The sequence below is a fragment of the Zootoca vivipara genome, chromosome 8, assembly GCF_965207765.1.
Source record: "Zootoca vivipara chromosome 8, rZooViv2.hap1.1, whole genome shotgun sequence".
Lineage (NCBI taxonomy): Eukaryota > Metazoa > Chordata > Lepidosauria > Squamata > Lacertidae > Zootoca > Zootoca vivipara.
The window spans coordinates 36,146,437-36,161,583 of NC_142591.1; the positions used below are offsets into that span (position 1 = coordinate 36,146,437).

General features: G+C 42.6%; 1 protein-coding gene and 1 long non-coding RNA gene across 2 annotated transcripts in view; one reads left to right on the forward strand and one right to left on the reverse strand.

Moving 5' to 3' along the window:
• The window catches only part of LOC132592551 (uncharacterized), a 108,721-nt gene that overhangs the window by 73,011 nt on the left and 20,563 nt on the right, over positions 1–15,147 (forward strand). The gene's annotated exons all lie outside the window — the stretch shown is intronic.
• Positions 10,270–15,147, reverse strand: part of CCDC102B (coiled-coil domain containing 102B) — an 80,913-nt gene continuing 76,035 nt past the window's right edge. Inside the window, 1 exon segment of the mRNA XM_088675288.1 lies at positions 10,270–12,008. Coding sequence (XP_088531414.1) covers positions 11,952–12,008 — 57 coding nt within the window. The 3' untranslated portion in view covers positions 10,270–11,951.

The window sequence follows — 15,147 nt, forward strand, 5'->3', positions numbered from 1 at the left end:
TTCTTCTTTCTCTGCGCTCCCCACCCACCCCCCCAGAAGAAACACCATGGTATTCCTGCTGCACCAGCACAACCAGACACCTTACGTACTAGCTAGCACCTGTATGCTCTTGTAAAGCAGGGCACCTGATTTTCACCATCCCTATGCTCTCTGAAAAGCTACTTCTGGGGGATCCTCCAGGACAGTATAGGATACGAAGCAGAGAAGAACAGAATGTTGGGGGAAATGAGCAAAAACCATAAGCCCTGCCTTATGGGAATGGAAGTGCTTTCTAACAGTCCAAAGATACTATTGGATACAATGAATTGTTAACCTCCAGGCCCTTGCTTCACGTTCCTGGAAGCTGCTGTGAAAGGGATGCTGTTTGAAAATCTCGGAGCTTACTGAAATGAGGATAGTTTGTCAAAGGGACCCTATTTTGAGCAGTATCCACATAGCAACCAAATAGCCTTCGCTTGGCTGCATACGCACCATACATTTAAAGCATTGCCCCCTTCACCCGAATCCTGAGAACTGTATTTTATACCACACAGAACCACAATTTCCAGTACCCTTAATAAACTGTCATTCCCAGGATTCATGGTGTGTTTGTTTTAAATGTGCTTTGAATGTATGGTGTGTGCTCAGTTTCAGATGATGTGTGAGTTTTGTGATATTTCAGATATCTAAAAAAAGGCCCAAGATCAAAAATTTCCCAGACTGATCTTGCATTTAATTGCTTTAAAAGCTGGCCAATTGGTGCTTGCCTCTTAAACTTCTCCACTTTTCAAATTAAATTCATCACAAAACCTATCACAAATGTGCTCTGTTATTATTACATGTGCTTTGCTTGAATGAACATAATCCATGATTCTTAGATGGAAGCAAGTCTTTTTATTACATATTTGCATATAAATTACTATTTTAAAATATTATCCTTATATAAGTTTTTTTTTCTTTTATGGAAAACTATTGCTATCAGTATTCAATTACTGTGCTTCCTGTGCTATTAGCACAGCTGTACAGTGACTTGATTAGTCATATAAACTGCAAATGTTTCTAAAATGAAAACTCTTAAAAGGAAGTGTGCACCCTAACAGGAAAAAAGAGGGTTTTTTCCATTTGAAATTAATTTTAAAGTTGCTATATTTTTATGAAAACATCATTAGAGGCCTTCCATTTTTTCATGGTTTATGTAATTTTAAGGCAAAACTTAAAATCTAGTAATTTCTAAAGCCCCTTTTTTAAATAAAAAAGTACATAAGGAACCACTGAAAAGGTGTTTTGCTTGTAAAGCTTGCTTGCTAGAAATATGCATGGGACATGAGAGTTTGGCTGCAACTCTATGACTCCTGGAACGACGTCCAAGTCACCCAAGTTCTTGCAAACCCGTTCCCATTCACTTCAATAGAAACAAGAGCTCTGTCGACATAAAGCCACTGAAGTGACTACAGAAGTTCCCTTATTCCAGAGAACCATGTGTGCATCAGCACATACACTAAATTGAAGGCTGAGAATTTTACGTCATTCTACACAAACAGCATGTCACATGGCAAAATATTTCTCCAATCAGGAATGGGTGCAAGGGTGTATTATGTTTGGACACTGCCCTATTATGGGATAGGAGGGGCTGAACATAAGACAACTAGTATGGCAGGGAAACGAACATGTCTAGGCTAGACACCTTTGAGGCAAGATGAGGTGACCACTTCAGGCGGCAGGGTCCACCTAACCAGTAGATCCTGATGTCAATCTTATTCCAGTCCCCCTGATGGTGAGAGTCCTTGCCCCGATCTCCCCTGGCGGGGAGGGGGGCACCATTTTGGGATAGTTCTCAGGTTTCGAAATGTCTTTGACAGGCCCTGAGAAGCCTCATTTCATGCCCAATAAACATGGGCTGCCTTTGTCAGGAGGTGCTGTGGCCCATAGATTGCAGCAAATTACTGGGCAATCAGCCCATATCCTGTCTGCATGGGCCCATGGGGGAAAAATTGTCCCATGAGCCCTTGCACAGGAAGAGGAGAGGAAAGCCTATATAAGGCTGCTTCCCCTGGAGCTCAGGGCCGTTTTGCCCCAAGAGCTTCCTGCCTGCCCACCCTCGAGTTAGAGCTTTCACCGAGCAATTTTGGGTCGCTGGTCGACAGGGTCGGAAATAATTTTACCCCTTTCCCTTAGTGAAATAATGGCTTTTCTTTATCAGGCAGGAGAACACTGTTTGTATGGGGGCGGAAATGGCATTGGGCAGGATCAACATGGTATAGGGGGCGCCCAATAGAGGCCTGAGGGAAGGATTGACCACAGCACCCCAAGCTTGGGTAGGGGTATCTGCCTAGTTGGAATCTGGTTGGAACTTGCTTGCTTGGCTTGCACCACGGCAAGGTTCAACACTGGCCGACTCCCATGTCACAGGTTTGTGGCAGTCCAAACCTGACAGATCCATTCCATCAACATGGGGCTTGTGGAATGATGAACTGATCCTGGGACCCAATGCCATGCCAACCCTTACCATGACTGCTGCTGTCAATAAGCTTTGGCCTGATTTTATCCCACCACCGTTCTACAGTCTGGTTATTTGCTGCTCTCATGGGTTGGCAGGAGTTCTGCAAGATAGAGCCAAAGCCTCTCTACTCCAGCAACCTGTTCTCATAGTGGCCAACCAGGAGAAGCCTACAAGCAGAAGGTGAGAGCGACAGCAATCCCTCCTCCTGCAGTTCCCAGCCACTGGCCTTTAGTGGCATGCTGTCTCTGACCATAGAGAGAGAAGGGAGACATCAATAGCTAGTATCATTTTTTGCGTGGACAGGCGGAGTCCCCCAAACCCGCAGGCGACCCCCCCCCCTGAGCGGAATAAATACACAAGACAACATGCTATGGGATTCAAATTGGCCACAACTTTATTCAAATTCAGATGTAGGGAGACCTTGGCTTCAGGCATTGGCCGTTATCCTTCCCAGTCCCCAGCCGGGGTTCTGGGAGGCTTTGGGGTCATCCACATGTATGGGGGTTGGGGCTGGCTCTGGAGAACATAGGTTCAAGCAGAGCGAGCCCGCCCCCTGTTCGCCGACGCTGGTAGGGAGAAGTGATGACACCTATTGGCATGGTCAAGGCTTCCCCCAATACCCCAATCTTGTCACCGCAAGGGGGTGAGGTGAGGATTTTGTATTTCAGTTTTGCCACAGACAGGCCTCAAATCACCCCAAATAATTAAACTACTGGTTTGCAGGAAACTATAATTTGAGTCCAGAACATAGCTGCCAAGTTATCCCTTATTTTAAGGGATTTCCCCTTATGCTGAATAGGCTTCCTCGCGAGAAAAGGGAAAACTTGGCAGCTATGGTCCAGAATATATGTCTTAGAAGCGTAAACAGCCTGTTGAAGATGAGAAGTTGCTGAAAGCGAAGATGGATGGAGTCATTGGAATTTCTGTTTTTATGTTAATATGTTGTTGTTGTTGTTGTTGTTTGTTTGTTGTTATTTTATTCATACTTCGCCCATCTGACTGGGTTGTTCCAGCCACTCAGGGCAGCTTCCAGCATATACAAAAACATAATAAAACATAAAAAAATCCTTCAGTAGCACCTTAAAGACCAACTAAGTTTTTATTCTGGTATGAGCTTTCGTGTGCATGCACACTGCATGCACACGAAAGCTCATACCAAAATAAAAACTTAGTTGGTCTTTAAGGTGCTACTGAAGGAATTTTTTTTATTTTGCTTCGACTCAGACCAACACGGCTACCTACCTGTATAATAAAACATAATATATTGGTTGACAGTAAAAATCAAAACTGAGCTCAAGCATCTCTTGCACATTTTACTTAGGGATTTATTTATTTATTTTACTTCTGCTATTACTACTACATCTAAGAAATTATTAAATGTGATGGTCGTTATTCTTTATTACCGGTAATCATTAAAATGGTGAATGAAGAGAGATTTTTGTGTCTTACACCTTTCCCAAACAGCTGAGTGAAGATGCGCACTTTGATTCCCATGAAGCAGGAGACTTTCAGAGCGAGTGCTATTAGAAACTCATTCATTGGGAGGCCATAAAGGAAGGAAAATTTCACAAATGATCTTTTATGACCACATGAAAAGAACAGATGGCAGAAACTAGATGTGCCCTCAAAGATACAGCTGAAGGTGCACGACATCCGCTCGGATTCAGGTTCTGAAGTAAACAATGTTTCAGTCATGGGCAATAACTTGTCCTTAGAAAATGAGAGTTTTTTTAAAAAAGGAAAATAAAACTGAATCGCTTTCATTTGCGGCAGCAGCTGCACAGCCTAATCAAAGTTAACAATACTAATTATTATATGTAAATGGGAACTGCAGCAAAATATCAAAGAATTGCTAGGGTAATGCGAATAGCACCATCGGATGGTTTCCCCTCACCATACTAAAATGGGATGGGGTATGTGGAAAAAGTCATAAGGAGTAGACCTGCTTCACACATGTAAAGTCAATATTTGAGTTGGGAAAGGGAGGTAGCTTGGTGGCCGAGCCTCTGCCTTGCATGCAGAAGGTTCCAGGTTCAATTCCCAGCGTCTCCAGAAAGGGTTGGGAATGTCCCTGAATGAAACCCTACTGCCAAACAGCCAATACTGAGCCAGATAGACTAATGGCTTGACTCAGTATTATTAATTATTTATTTATTTATTTATTTATTTATTTATTTATTTATACCCCACCCATCTGGCTGGGTTTCTTCCTCCACTCTGGGCGGCTTCCAACAAATACCAAAACACATTAAAATATCACAGATTAAAAACTTCCCTAAACAGGGCTGCCTTTAGGTGTTTTCTAAATGTCAGGTAGTTGTTTATCTCCTTGACCTCCAATGGGGGGGGGGTGTTCCACAGGGCAGGCGCCACTACTGAAAAGGCCCTCTGCCTGGTTCCCTGTAGCTTAGCTTCTTTCAGTGAGGGAACCGCAGGAAGAGCCTCGGTGCTGGATCTCAGTGTCCGGGCTAAACGATGGGGATGGAGACGCTCCTTCAGGTATATAGGACCGAGGCCATTTAGGGCTTTAAAGGTCAGCACCAACACTTTGAATTTTGCTCAGAAACGTACTGGGAGCCAGTGTAGGTCTCTTAGGACCGGTGTTATGTGGTCTCGGCGGCTGCTCCTAGTCACCAGTCTAGCTGCCGCATTCTGGATTGATTGCAGTTTCCGGGTCACCTTCAAAGGTAGCCCCACGAAGAGCGCATTGCAGTAGTCCAAGCGGGAGATAACTAGAGCATGCACCACTCTGGCAAGACAGTCTGCAAGCAGGTAGGGTCTCAGCCTGCGTACCAGATGGAGCTGATAGACAGCCGCCCTGGACACAGAATTAACCTGTGCCTTCATGGACAGCTGTGAGTCCAAAATGACTCCCAGGCTGCGCACCTGGTCCTTCTGGGGCACAGTGACCCCATTCAGGACCAGGGAGTCCCCCACACCCACCTGCCCCCTGCCCCCCAAAAACAGTACTTCTGTCTTGTCAGGATTCAACCTCAATCTGTTAGCCGCCATCCATCCTCCAACCGCCTCCAGGCCTATTGCCCTATGATCACAGTCTCAAGCAAGAAATGCAAAAACCAGAAAGTATCCACACTTCTAAAATAAACCCATAACATGTCTCAAGATGCTGAAAATAGATTTTATTCTCAGAGCAGTCCACTGGATATCAGCCAATGCTTGCTTAAAGGCCTTCCCTCAGGAGTTAAACTGAAAGACAGCCTGCGGAGATTTCTTAGATAGAAACCGCCCTTCAATATTAATGGGAGTTAATGTTGATGGGAGATATATTTAACAGATACATTTAAGTACATTCTTTTTTTGTGTTGGGGTGCCGTCTCAAGCAGCTATTTGCAGATGCAGAAGAGCCCTTACCGGAAACAATGTTTTTCACATTAATTTCTACTTCAGATAAACTGGGACACTCCCTTCTTCCTTGTCTGGTGCCTGGAATAGTTGCAAGGACAGTACCATAGGCACAAAGCATTCTTGGACATATAGGTTCCAGTGAACCTGAGTTTTTGTATTAACTGGGGCACCCTGGGAAAATGAAATTTCCCAGGGACCCTGGCACTTTTTAGGGTTGTGAATTTAGTGAATTTAGTGTTCTAGGCACCAAGGAAGGGTGGGTTCCATTTCCTCTTCTAAATTGACATGAAGGGAATTCACTGATCCATGTAAAATATATAATTCATATAACATAACATTTCTGGGGTTTCTGCCACTTGGAAGCAAATGTCGCTAGGCACTTTGCACTATCCGCAGAAGCGAGCCGAAGATGAAAGCTGGGAATGTTGGCTTGCAATAAAAGACTAACATAAAATCTAACATTGTAGAACAAAATGTAAAATAAACTGAGGCAGTACATAACTTGGAGTTATCACCCCTCCAAAAACAGCTGTTAAGTGCTGAGAGAATGATGTTTTCCTTTGGATGCTACTAGAGGGCAAGATTGTGTAAGCTTCTTTGCTTGCGCCTGCAACTCTAATTGTATAATTCTCTTGGTATAATGCATTTTTACTGACAGCAACTGCTAATGCATCAAGGTAACTAGGCAACACGTCAGTCTTCTGTCATTTCACATCACACCATTTTGAAGGCTGTCACATGCTTCTCTGATTCACATACCCTGACAGTCTTCCCTATCCTTCCCTTTCTGACTTCTCTCAGATTCCTTCTTCTTTCAGAGATACCTTATTGACTTGCATTAAAGGAGAGGCTTGTGGAGTCATTTAGGCTATGTGGGGACATCTCTCTCTCCTCTCTCTCTCTCTCTCTCTCTCTCTCTCTCTCTCTCTCTCTCTCTCTCTCTCTCTCTTTCTCTCTCATCAAAGGTGTACCTGTGCAAACATTTCTGTTTCCTGTCCCACATATCTCTCTTGCTGTTTTCCTACCACTCACATGACAATCCGAAAGCTGAGATCATACTTAAATATTTATATTTCCTGGCTTTCAAGGAAGCTGACTGAAAACAGAGTGCATAAAAACTAATTATAAAAACAGCAATAATAATAAAAAACCTTTTAAATTGTAGTGCAAAGTCAAAACAGTAAAGGATTAAAAATGAAAATGTTAGTGCTGCAATACCATACATGTCTACTCAGAAGTAATTCCTATTGAGAACAGGTAAGTATGTATAGGATTGCAGCCATAGCTATCCAACCTAAAAACCAAGCAAAATTAACACATCACCTAATTGGCTGGCAGGCTGTCTTACGGAAAGTATTCCTTAGAAATAACCTTTCAGAAAAAGGTTGGGGTTTTATCCATTGTTAGTTATTCTCAATGTAGGCCCATTGGAATCAATAGGCATGACCAATTTAGACCCATTAATTTCAATTGGTCTACTCTAAGTAACAGTTGATTTCAGATTGTGGTAGGTTTATTTAAATGTACTTGGACAATGGTCAAAACTATCACCTTACACTATGTTCAGAGACTAACTGGTAAATTCATTTGTGGTGCTGCAATTGTTCCTCCAGCTAGTAACTTCATTGGTGCTGGACTGCTGTGTGCAAGGTGGTTGTGTCATCAGGGTAGTATAAGTAGGAGTAAAAGATCCCAAGCCTAAAAACCCAAGCCTCAAATCTTTCTGCTTAAAGTCCCTGACATGTGATGAATGGAATTGAGGGAAACTGAATACATACAAGACAAGTTCCATTCACCAGATTGTGGGTGGCAACTGTGGTGCCACATGGCTTGCTGCCACTGCTAGGTCTCTTTAGATTTATTTCTCCAGCTGTAGGAATTTAAATTGGCCAGCTGTGATACTGACCAATCACAGGTGGGCATTAGGAGGTGTCACCAGGAGGGCGGGACCAACAGGAAACTTGGGGCCACTCTCCTCGCACTCTCCATGCCCTGCACTACAGTGAGGTTTTGGTCTCCTGTCCCCACACCCTAATTTCCATAGGTTGTTGATTTGCTAAGACTTTACTAAGAAATTATCATTTGCTGTATTCAGGGCCAGGAAGGAATTTCATCTGCAGGCAAATTGGCTGGTCTGGAGGTTTTTGCCTCCTTCACAGCAATTGTCACAACTCTGGTGGTTAAGACATTGGGTACGATCCATAGTAATTTACTGGAAGTGGGGGGTTGTGTGGCTTTGCCTTCCCCTGCCAGAAAATTGGGTTATTCCATTAAAGGAATCCTAGGGGAGGTGTTTTCATCCACAATCCTGGATGGGAGCTAAGGGCCATGGCACACCCACAAGGCGGCAATTATGATGGGCTGTTCCTATTTGATGTAAGTCATTTGTTGTTGTTGTTTAGTCGTTTAGTCGTGTCTGACTCTTTGTGACCCCATGGACCAGAGCACGCCAGGCACTCCTGTCTTCCACTGCCTCCTGCAGTTTGGTCAAACTCATGTTTGTAGCTTCAAGAATACTGTCCAACCATCTCGTCCTCTGTCATCCCCTTCTCCTTGTGCCCTCCATCTTTCCCAACATCAGGGTCTTTTCCAGGGAGTCTTCTCTTCTCATGAGGTGGCCAAAGTATTGGAGCCTCAGCTTCAGTATCTGTCCTTCCAGTGAGCACTCGGGGCTGATTTCCTTCAGAATGGATAGGTTTGATCTTCTTGCAGTCCATGGGACTCTCAAGAGTCTCCTCCAGCACCATAATTCAAAAGCATCAATTCTTCGGCGATCAGCCTTCTTTATGGTCCAGCTCTCACTTTCATACATCACTACTGGGAAAACCATAGCTTTAGATGTAAACCATAGCTTTAGATTAGATGTAAGTCATAGGGTACTCCTATCCCAGAATTGATCCTCTGATCAGCAGTCAGCAATCACGCAATGCCTGAGCCAAATGTACTTACACCTGTGATCAATAAAGTTGTGGCCTAATTTGATCCAAGAATGTAGCCCTCTTTTTCTTTATCATGCATGCAAGGCACTAGTGGCAGGCTCACTGTGCCTGAGCAAGCAAAGCAAAAGAGATGTTGCTGGAACATGTTATTGCAAGCAAATTCTTGGAATGTAACTGAAGGAAGAAAACCAAAGGTTAGTTGAAGATGATAAGCTGAGTAACAGCCTGACTAAATTCCTTATCTATAGCTCTTTAAATGGACCATGCAGCACTGTAACTTGCGTGAAACCTGTTTGATCAGAGCAATAAGCCTAGCAGCGAGACACTGTTGAATTTTTCTCTAAAGCAATATATTGCTTTTCAATAAAGTGATCTTTGACAGATCTTTGAACCCTAAAATAAGTCTGAAGACTGTTTCTCTTCCCCACCCCCACATCAAGACTCTTGATTAGATAATGCCCATGGCATCTATAATAGCAAAGTTTCCACACAACATCCTTTATTCTTAAAACTTTTGTTATTGTGGTTGCTTCTAACAATTTTAAAGAAAATAATCTTCCAAACATTGACTGCTTTTCTGTTCTTCCAAATAAGAGCTTACAAGGTTTACTTAAATTGGGTAAACAATAAAGGCAATTCTCATCTTCAGTGCTCCATCACCTAGAACAGTTTGTGCTTTAATGTTTTCCTTACAGGATGTATATTTTTGAGCACATTGGCCACAACAAGAGGTGAAAAGGATTTACCCTTGGAAGATCTATGTCCATTCATAGAATTGTGGAGTTGGAAGGACTATGAGCGTGATCTAGTCCCCCCTACAATGCAGGGATCTTTTGCCCAACATGGGGCTTGAACCCATGACCCTGAGATTAAGAGTCTCATGCTCTACTGACTGAGAAAAAACATAGACTATTTGAACAGTTAGGACCAGGTCTTGAGCTATTGGAATGTTAAAAAGGGAGACTCCCATTGCCTAAAGACTACAACTGGAGGTTGGCTTTAACATCTGAAGAACATGGACTGGAACAAAAATAACTATTGGTGCCATTCTGCAAACACTTTGTTGACACAGTACTACGAGGGAGGTTCTAGAGCAGTTCCCAAGAAGTTGCAGAATAACATTCATCGATGAGCAATCCTACAGTGGGACTGACATGGCTGGAAGATGTGGCCAATTCTTCTTTCTATTTTGCTATGCCTGCCACAAGCTGTTGTAGTGGAAGGGTCTGAGAGTCAAATCCATTGAGGGATTGGCAGGGCTTTGGATCTAAAACCTGCCTTTTTTGTGAATGGAAAATTCTTTCCACGAGTGGAAAGGCACCTTTGGAACAAACACTTAGTCAAGAAGGAAAGAAAAAAAAGAAAGAAGCACAATATCTCGACAGATGTTATAAATTAGTAGATGCACATTTTTCAACCTAACTGCACAGCAGATTTACAAGACAGAGTGAACAAAATAACACAAACATATAAAGGAACTACTAATATGGCTACCAAAATATTTATTTTCATGTATTTGCAGCTTCACAAAAGTCTAATATATCTTCAGGAAAACTAACACTTCCTGCCCACTTACCAATCACTTTTAAATATTTTGTGGGCTCCATTCCACTTACTTTATTATGCCATAGTTGTGGAAGCAAAGAGTACACAATTAGCTCTTTAATATTTATATAAAGTTTTAAAAGCTTTAATACAAAAGTATGTATTAAAAAAATGTCTGGGATTTCACTGACCACAATGGAAATTACTTCTAGGTAGACATGCATAAGATCTCACTGTTAATTTGGCTGATGTACGATAATGGCAAAAATGATTATTCTTATTTTACAAAAATGTTACCGCTCAAGATACAGAGAGCATCTATGAAAATACAAAGAAATAATCAAGACCACAAAAGGTGTACTTTAACCATGTTGGTAACATTTTGTACATATTCCAATTGCCCCCTTGGGTGAGGTTAAGGTAAGTGATACCTCACTGCAACATTAATTCTGAATTATTTGGTTACATTTCAGAAAAAAAGTAATTAAAATTTAATATACAATCTCAAAGTTCATTCACAAGACTTCATTACATCTAATTTTTATTTTAATTCTTTTTGTTGCATGAAGGACTTGGGCAGCAGGCCACAGAATATTTTCCTCCATTTCAGAATGAGACAGCTGAAGCAATAAAAATTGGGGGCATTTTGTCATTAAACGTGTCAATACTTTAGCAATGAGGTGGAATAGTGACCTTTTAATGATGTCCGGTTCTTAGGTTACCCAGAATAATTGTATTCACATTGCCTTTTTGAACAAGATTATTAAAAATGACCGCTGCTGATTATAATAAAATAATGAACATATTTGCATTAAAATAATGAACTTTTGTGAATTCTTGAACCTTCCTTTTTTTCTTTCTCCTTTGTATGCTTCTTAAATTTGGTTGTGATGCAAATGTACACATCAACTGGCAGTGGTGATAAAATGCATGGATGTTTTCATCTATCTGCTATGAAAGACCATGGGTGCTGATGTTCACACTTGATTTGCAAACTTGTCGTTAGCTGGTTTATGGAGACAAATACTAGATTCTAGGAAAAATTCAGCAGTGCCACCTGTTGCCCTCCACATTCTTTTACTGTAGGTATGGGGAATCAGTGGCTCACCAGATTATTTGGATACCAATTCCCATCAGCCCCAGCCAGCATGGCGGCCAGCAGTCTGGGATGAGTTGTAGTCCATCAACATCTGGAGGGCTACAGATCCCCTGCCAGTGACTTACTGTAGAGGAAACAGCAGCCTACTCATTCTAAGGGCCAGAGGGGTGTATGTTTGTTTGTGTGTGTGTGTGTGTGTGTGAGAGAGAGAGAGAGAGAGAGAGAGAGAGAGAGAGAGAGAGAGAGAGAGAGAGAGATGCTCCCATTGCACCACTCCTTCACTTGTCCTTTAAGAAGAGGCCAGAGATAATGTGTTTGCAGGTATAGCACTGCTGTGATGCAGTTTCTCTCCTCCATTGTTCTCCATTCTGTCTCATTTGGGGTTTATTTTTTTGACTGGGCAGTAGAACAGATAATGTCATCACGGCAAGATGAGCAGGTGACGAGGGAGAAGGAGCCCAGGTGGTTTGGGGAAAGTGTCGCGAACCTACCAGCTTCGGTGTTGTCAGGAGGAATGATCAGTTCAAGGGGAAGATGGATTGTGGGTAAAACTGCTCCCCTTTCCTGTCTCTGAAGGTTTCTGTTAATGAAAGAGAAGGAACAAAATAATGTCTATGTGATGAATATCATTCTTGGCTCTTTACTTTGAACTAGAACACTGGAAAAAGTAAAGTATGAAGCAGAGTCTCTGCTTCTGAAGCAAAAACCTGCATTATGCTTTGCACTGGAGTGGACAGTTCATTCTGCCGTTAGCTTATTTAGATAACTATAATTTTAGAGTTATGAAAATATATCCTGCAAAAAAAAATAACCACTTGAGCCACAGCGACATCTTAATTGAAGGAGTTTAAGCAGATTCATCTCCTATTGACCTCACTTTGTAGAATATTTCTGTCCCCTGCACATAACCATTCACTGTCTGAACCACATCTGCATATGCAAAAATAAAAATAAATAAATAAAACCAGTACTTTCCCGTTTTTCTGCCATGACCCTGAGTTGAAGGAAGACTAACACCCCAGGGATCACTTCCAAAATAAATAAATAAATGCTTGGTTATTATACAAATGTCAGGGCAGTTGGCAGAACAGCACCCTAAAGGGAAAAATGAGAAGGCAAGGATTTCAGGATGATTTATGGCCTGTGTCCTTTCTGAAGTGAGATAAAATGCCTAGGGAGATATGCAACCCACTTGCTGACCTTGCTGAGATATGTCAGAACGGCAACAGTCTCATGAAGCAAACTCTCAAATGGCGAAAGAGTAACTTATTTATTATTTTTGTCAACTTTCTTTAATACTAAACAATGGATAAGCAATGATATCGTCCTTGCTTACCAGCACAGGCTGGGGAGATAACTAAGGCTGTAAGTAGTCAAGTTTCTCCCTCCCTCTCTCTCTCTCTCTCTCTCTCTCACACACACACACACACACACACACACACACCCCTATAAAGAAAAGTTATCCCCCACTTGAAACTTGGCTTCTCAATATAACATCTGGTCAGTCTCTCCACAGCCTTGTGCAGGAATTCTGCTAGCCGAGAGTGACCTTTGGGTCCCACTCAGGATCTGGAAACTCTATTACAGGATCTAATAAAAGGTAACACAATAGCAATAGTTTGTTTACTTGCATATTTTCTGGAAAGTTCTTCTGATATGCTTTTCAGCAGCTTACAAAAGCCATACAAGGCAGACAACCTCTGTGCAAATAAGTGAATGGACACAATCCGGACGTTAAAAATAAAATCATACAAAAGATAGAGGGGGGGTTGTTGAATCTTCCAAGACATTGCATCTCTGACATTTCTTCCCCCTTTTAAACTGGGATAAGAGGATAAAATGGGTACTGATTACTAAACTTATGAGTGTTTTTAAGGCTTGAATAAGGATTATAAATGGTGCTCTCACTAACCAGTCATTATTTAGCACTGATGCTTTAAAGTTCCAGAAACAAAGAACACATATTTTGTGATCTAGCTATTCCTGATATAATTAATTCTTACCCATAGCTGCCAAGTTATCCCTTTTTTAAAGGGATTTTCCCTTATGCTGAATAGGCTTCCTTGTGAGAAAAGGGAAAACTTGGCAGCTATGTTCTTACCTTGTTAACTAAAGTGTTTGCGCCCCAGATCTTTCATCTGAAATTCCATCCTTTGTTCATTTTTTGCTCACTTGTTCTAGTCTGGTATATTCATATTCATCATCTTTACTTTCCCAGTCCATATCATAGGATAACATTGTCCAGAAGAGCACAATCACAGTTTCATTTCCGTTACTGTTGAATGGCAGGGTCATTATCTCAATAAAATATGTTTCAATGGGTTCACGGTAGGATCCAAAATCATTGTGTTGATCCTGTACATTACCTTTCTCTTTCGAATAGTACAGTTAGTGATTACCATGCATTGCACTGCCAAAGTACTGTGGATCATTAGGAAGGCAGCTTGAGTTGATATACTTGGGCCAAATGGAAATTATCTTTTTGAAGGACTCTTTCTAAACTACTTTTCTTTGGCTATGGGTCCCCTTCCCAGTGGTAGAGCACACACATGGCATGCAAAACATACCCAGGACGAGATTCAGCATTCTCTGGCTGCCAGTGCTAGCACTGCTGTGTTAGTGTAAGGACAAGAATAATGGTTGCATGATATGAAATCCAGTGCAACAGTTGCACGAGAGGAAGCTTGTTGTGCAACAGGTTGTGCAACAGGAAGTATTAGGGCTACAACAATCTCATATCATGCAACTGTCCTGGTTTGAGCGGGACATCACGGATTTAAATAAGTAATCCTGGTCTCTGATTGGATTCCAGAATGTCCTGGGATCCCTTGGGCAGCTGCCGCTGAGGAGCGTAACTTTCTGTTTTGTTCTTTTTGCAATGAAAGAAGGTGGCCTCAGTGGCTTCTGGGAGAAGCTGAACTCTCCTCCAATCAGTTTGTGGCGGGGAGCAGTGAAACGTGGATGGGATGGGGTGGGGTGGGATGGTGGAGTGAGGAAGCAAGGACAGCCATCTGCTTCAGCTTGCCCAGCCCCAGGACTGCTGGAGTGCACAGAACGCAAGGCCCTGGGGAACTGCGAGCTCAGTGAGAAGGTGGTGGAAGTGCACAAAAAAGGAGTGGGTCTCATGGACAGCGGGGGTGTGGATGGCCACCACCACAGAGAGAACAGGAAACAAAGGGGCTCTGGGTGCTCTCTGCCCTCGGCTTTTCAACAGCAGCTCCCCCCCCCCTTCTCTAGGCTAGTGCTGAGGAAGTTATGGCCTCCACTGCTCCCTCATGTGCCAGAGCCCAGAGTAGGAGAGGTGCAGAATGGCTGCCATTTTTTCTCTTTGCCACTTCGACCTCTGGCTCAGGCCTGAGCCAGAATTGGAGCTGTGGCCTTGTAGCACTGGGCTGACACTGCTCCTTCTCTCCACTGCTTCCATCCCCAGCAATTTGACTTGTGCCCATGTCCCGGATCCAAAGCTGAAAATGTTGGAAGGCATACGATCTGTTGTGCAACCAGCCACAAAAACTACACTGGCTTCCTGGACCTTTTCTTGCACACCTAATAGACTGCTAAGGGACTGTAACTTAGCTGAATTCCTTTCTCAGTTTCAATCCCTGGTATCTCCAGACAGGGCTGGGAGAAAATCCTTTCTAAAATCCTGGACAGCTGCTCACGATCAGTATAGACAGTACTGAGAAGGTGGGTCAATACTCTGACTTGCTCCTCAATAA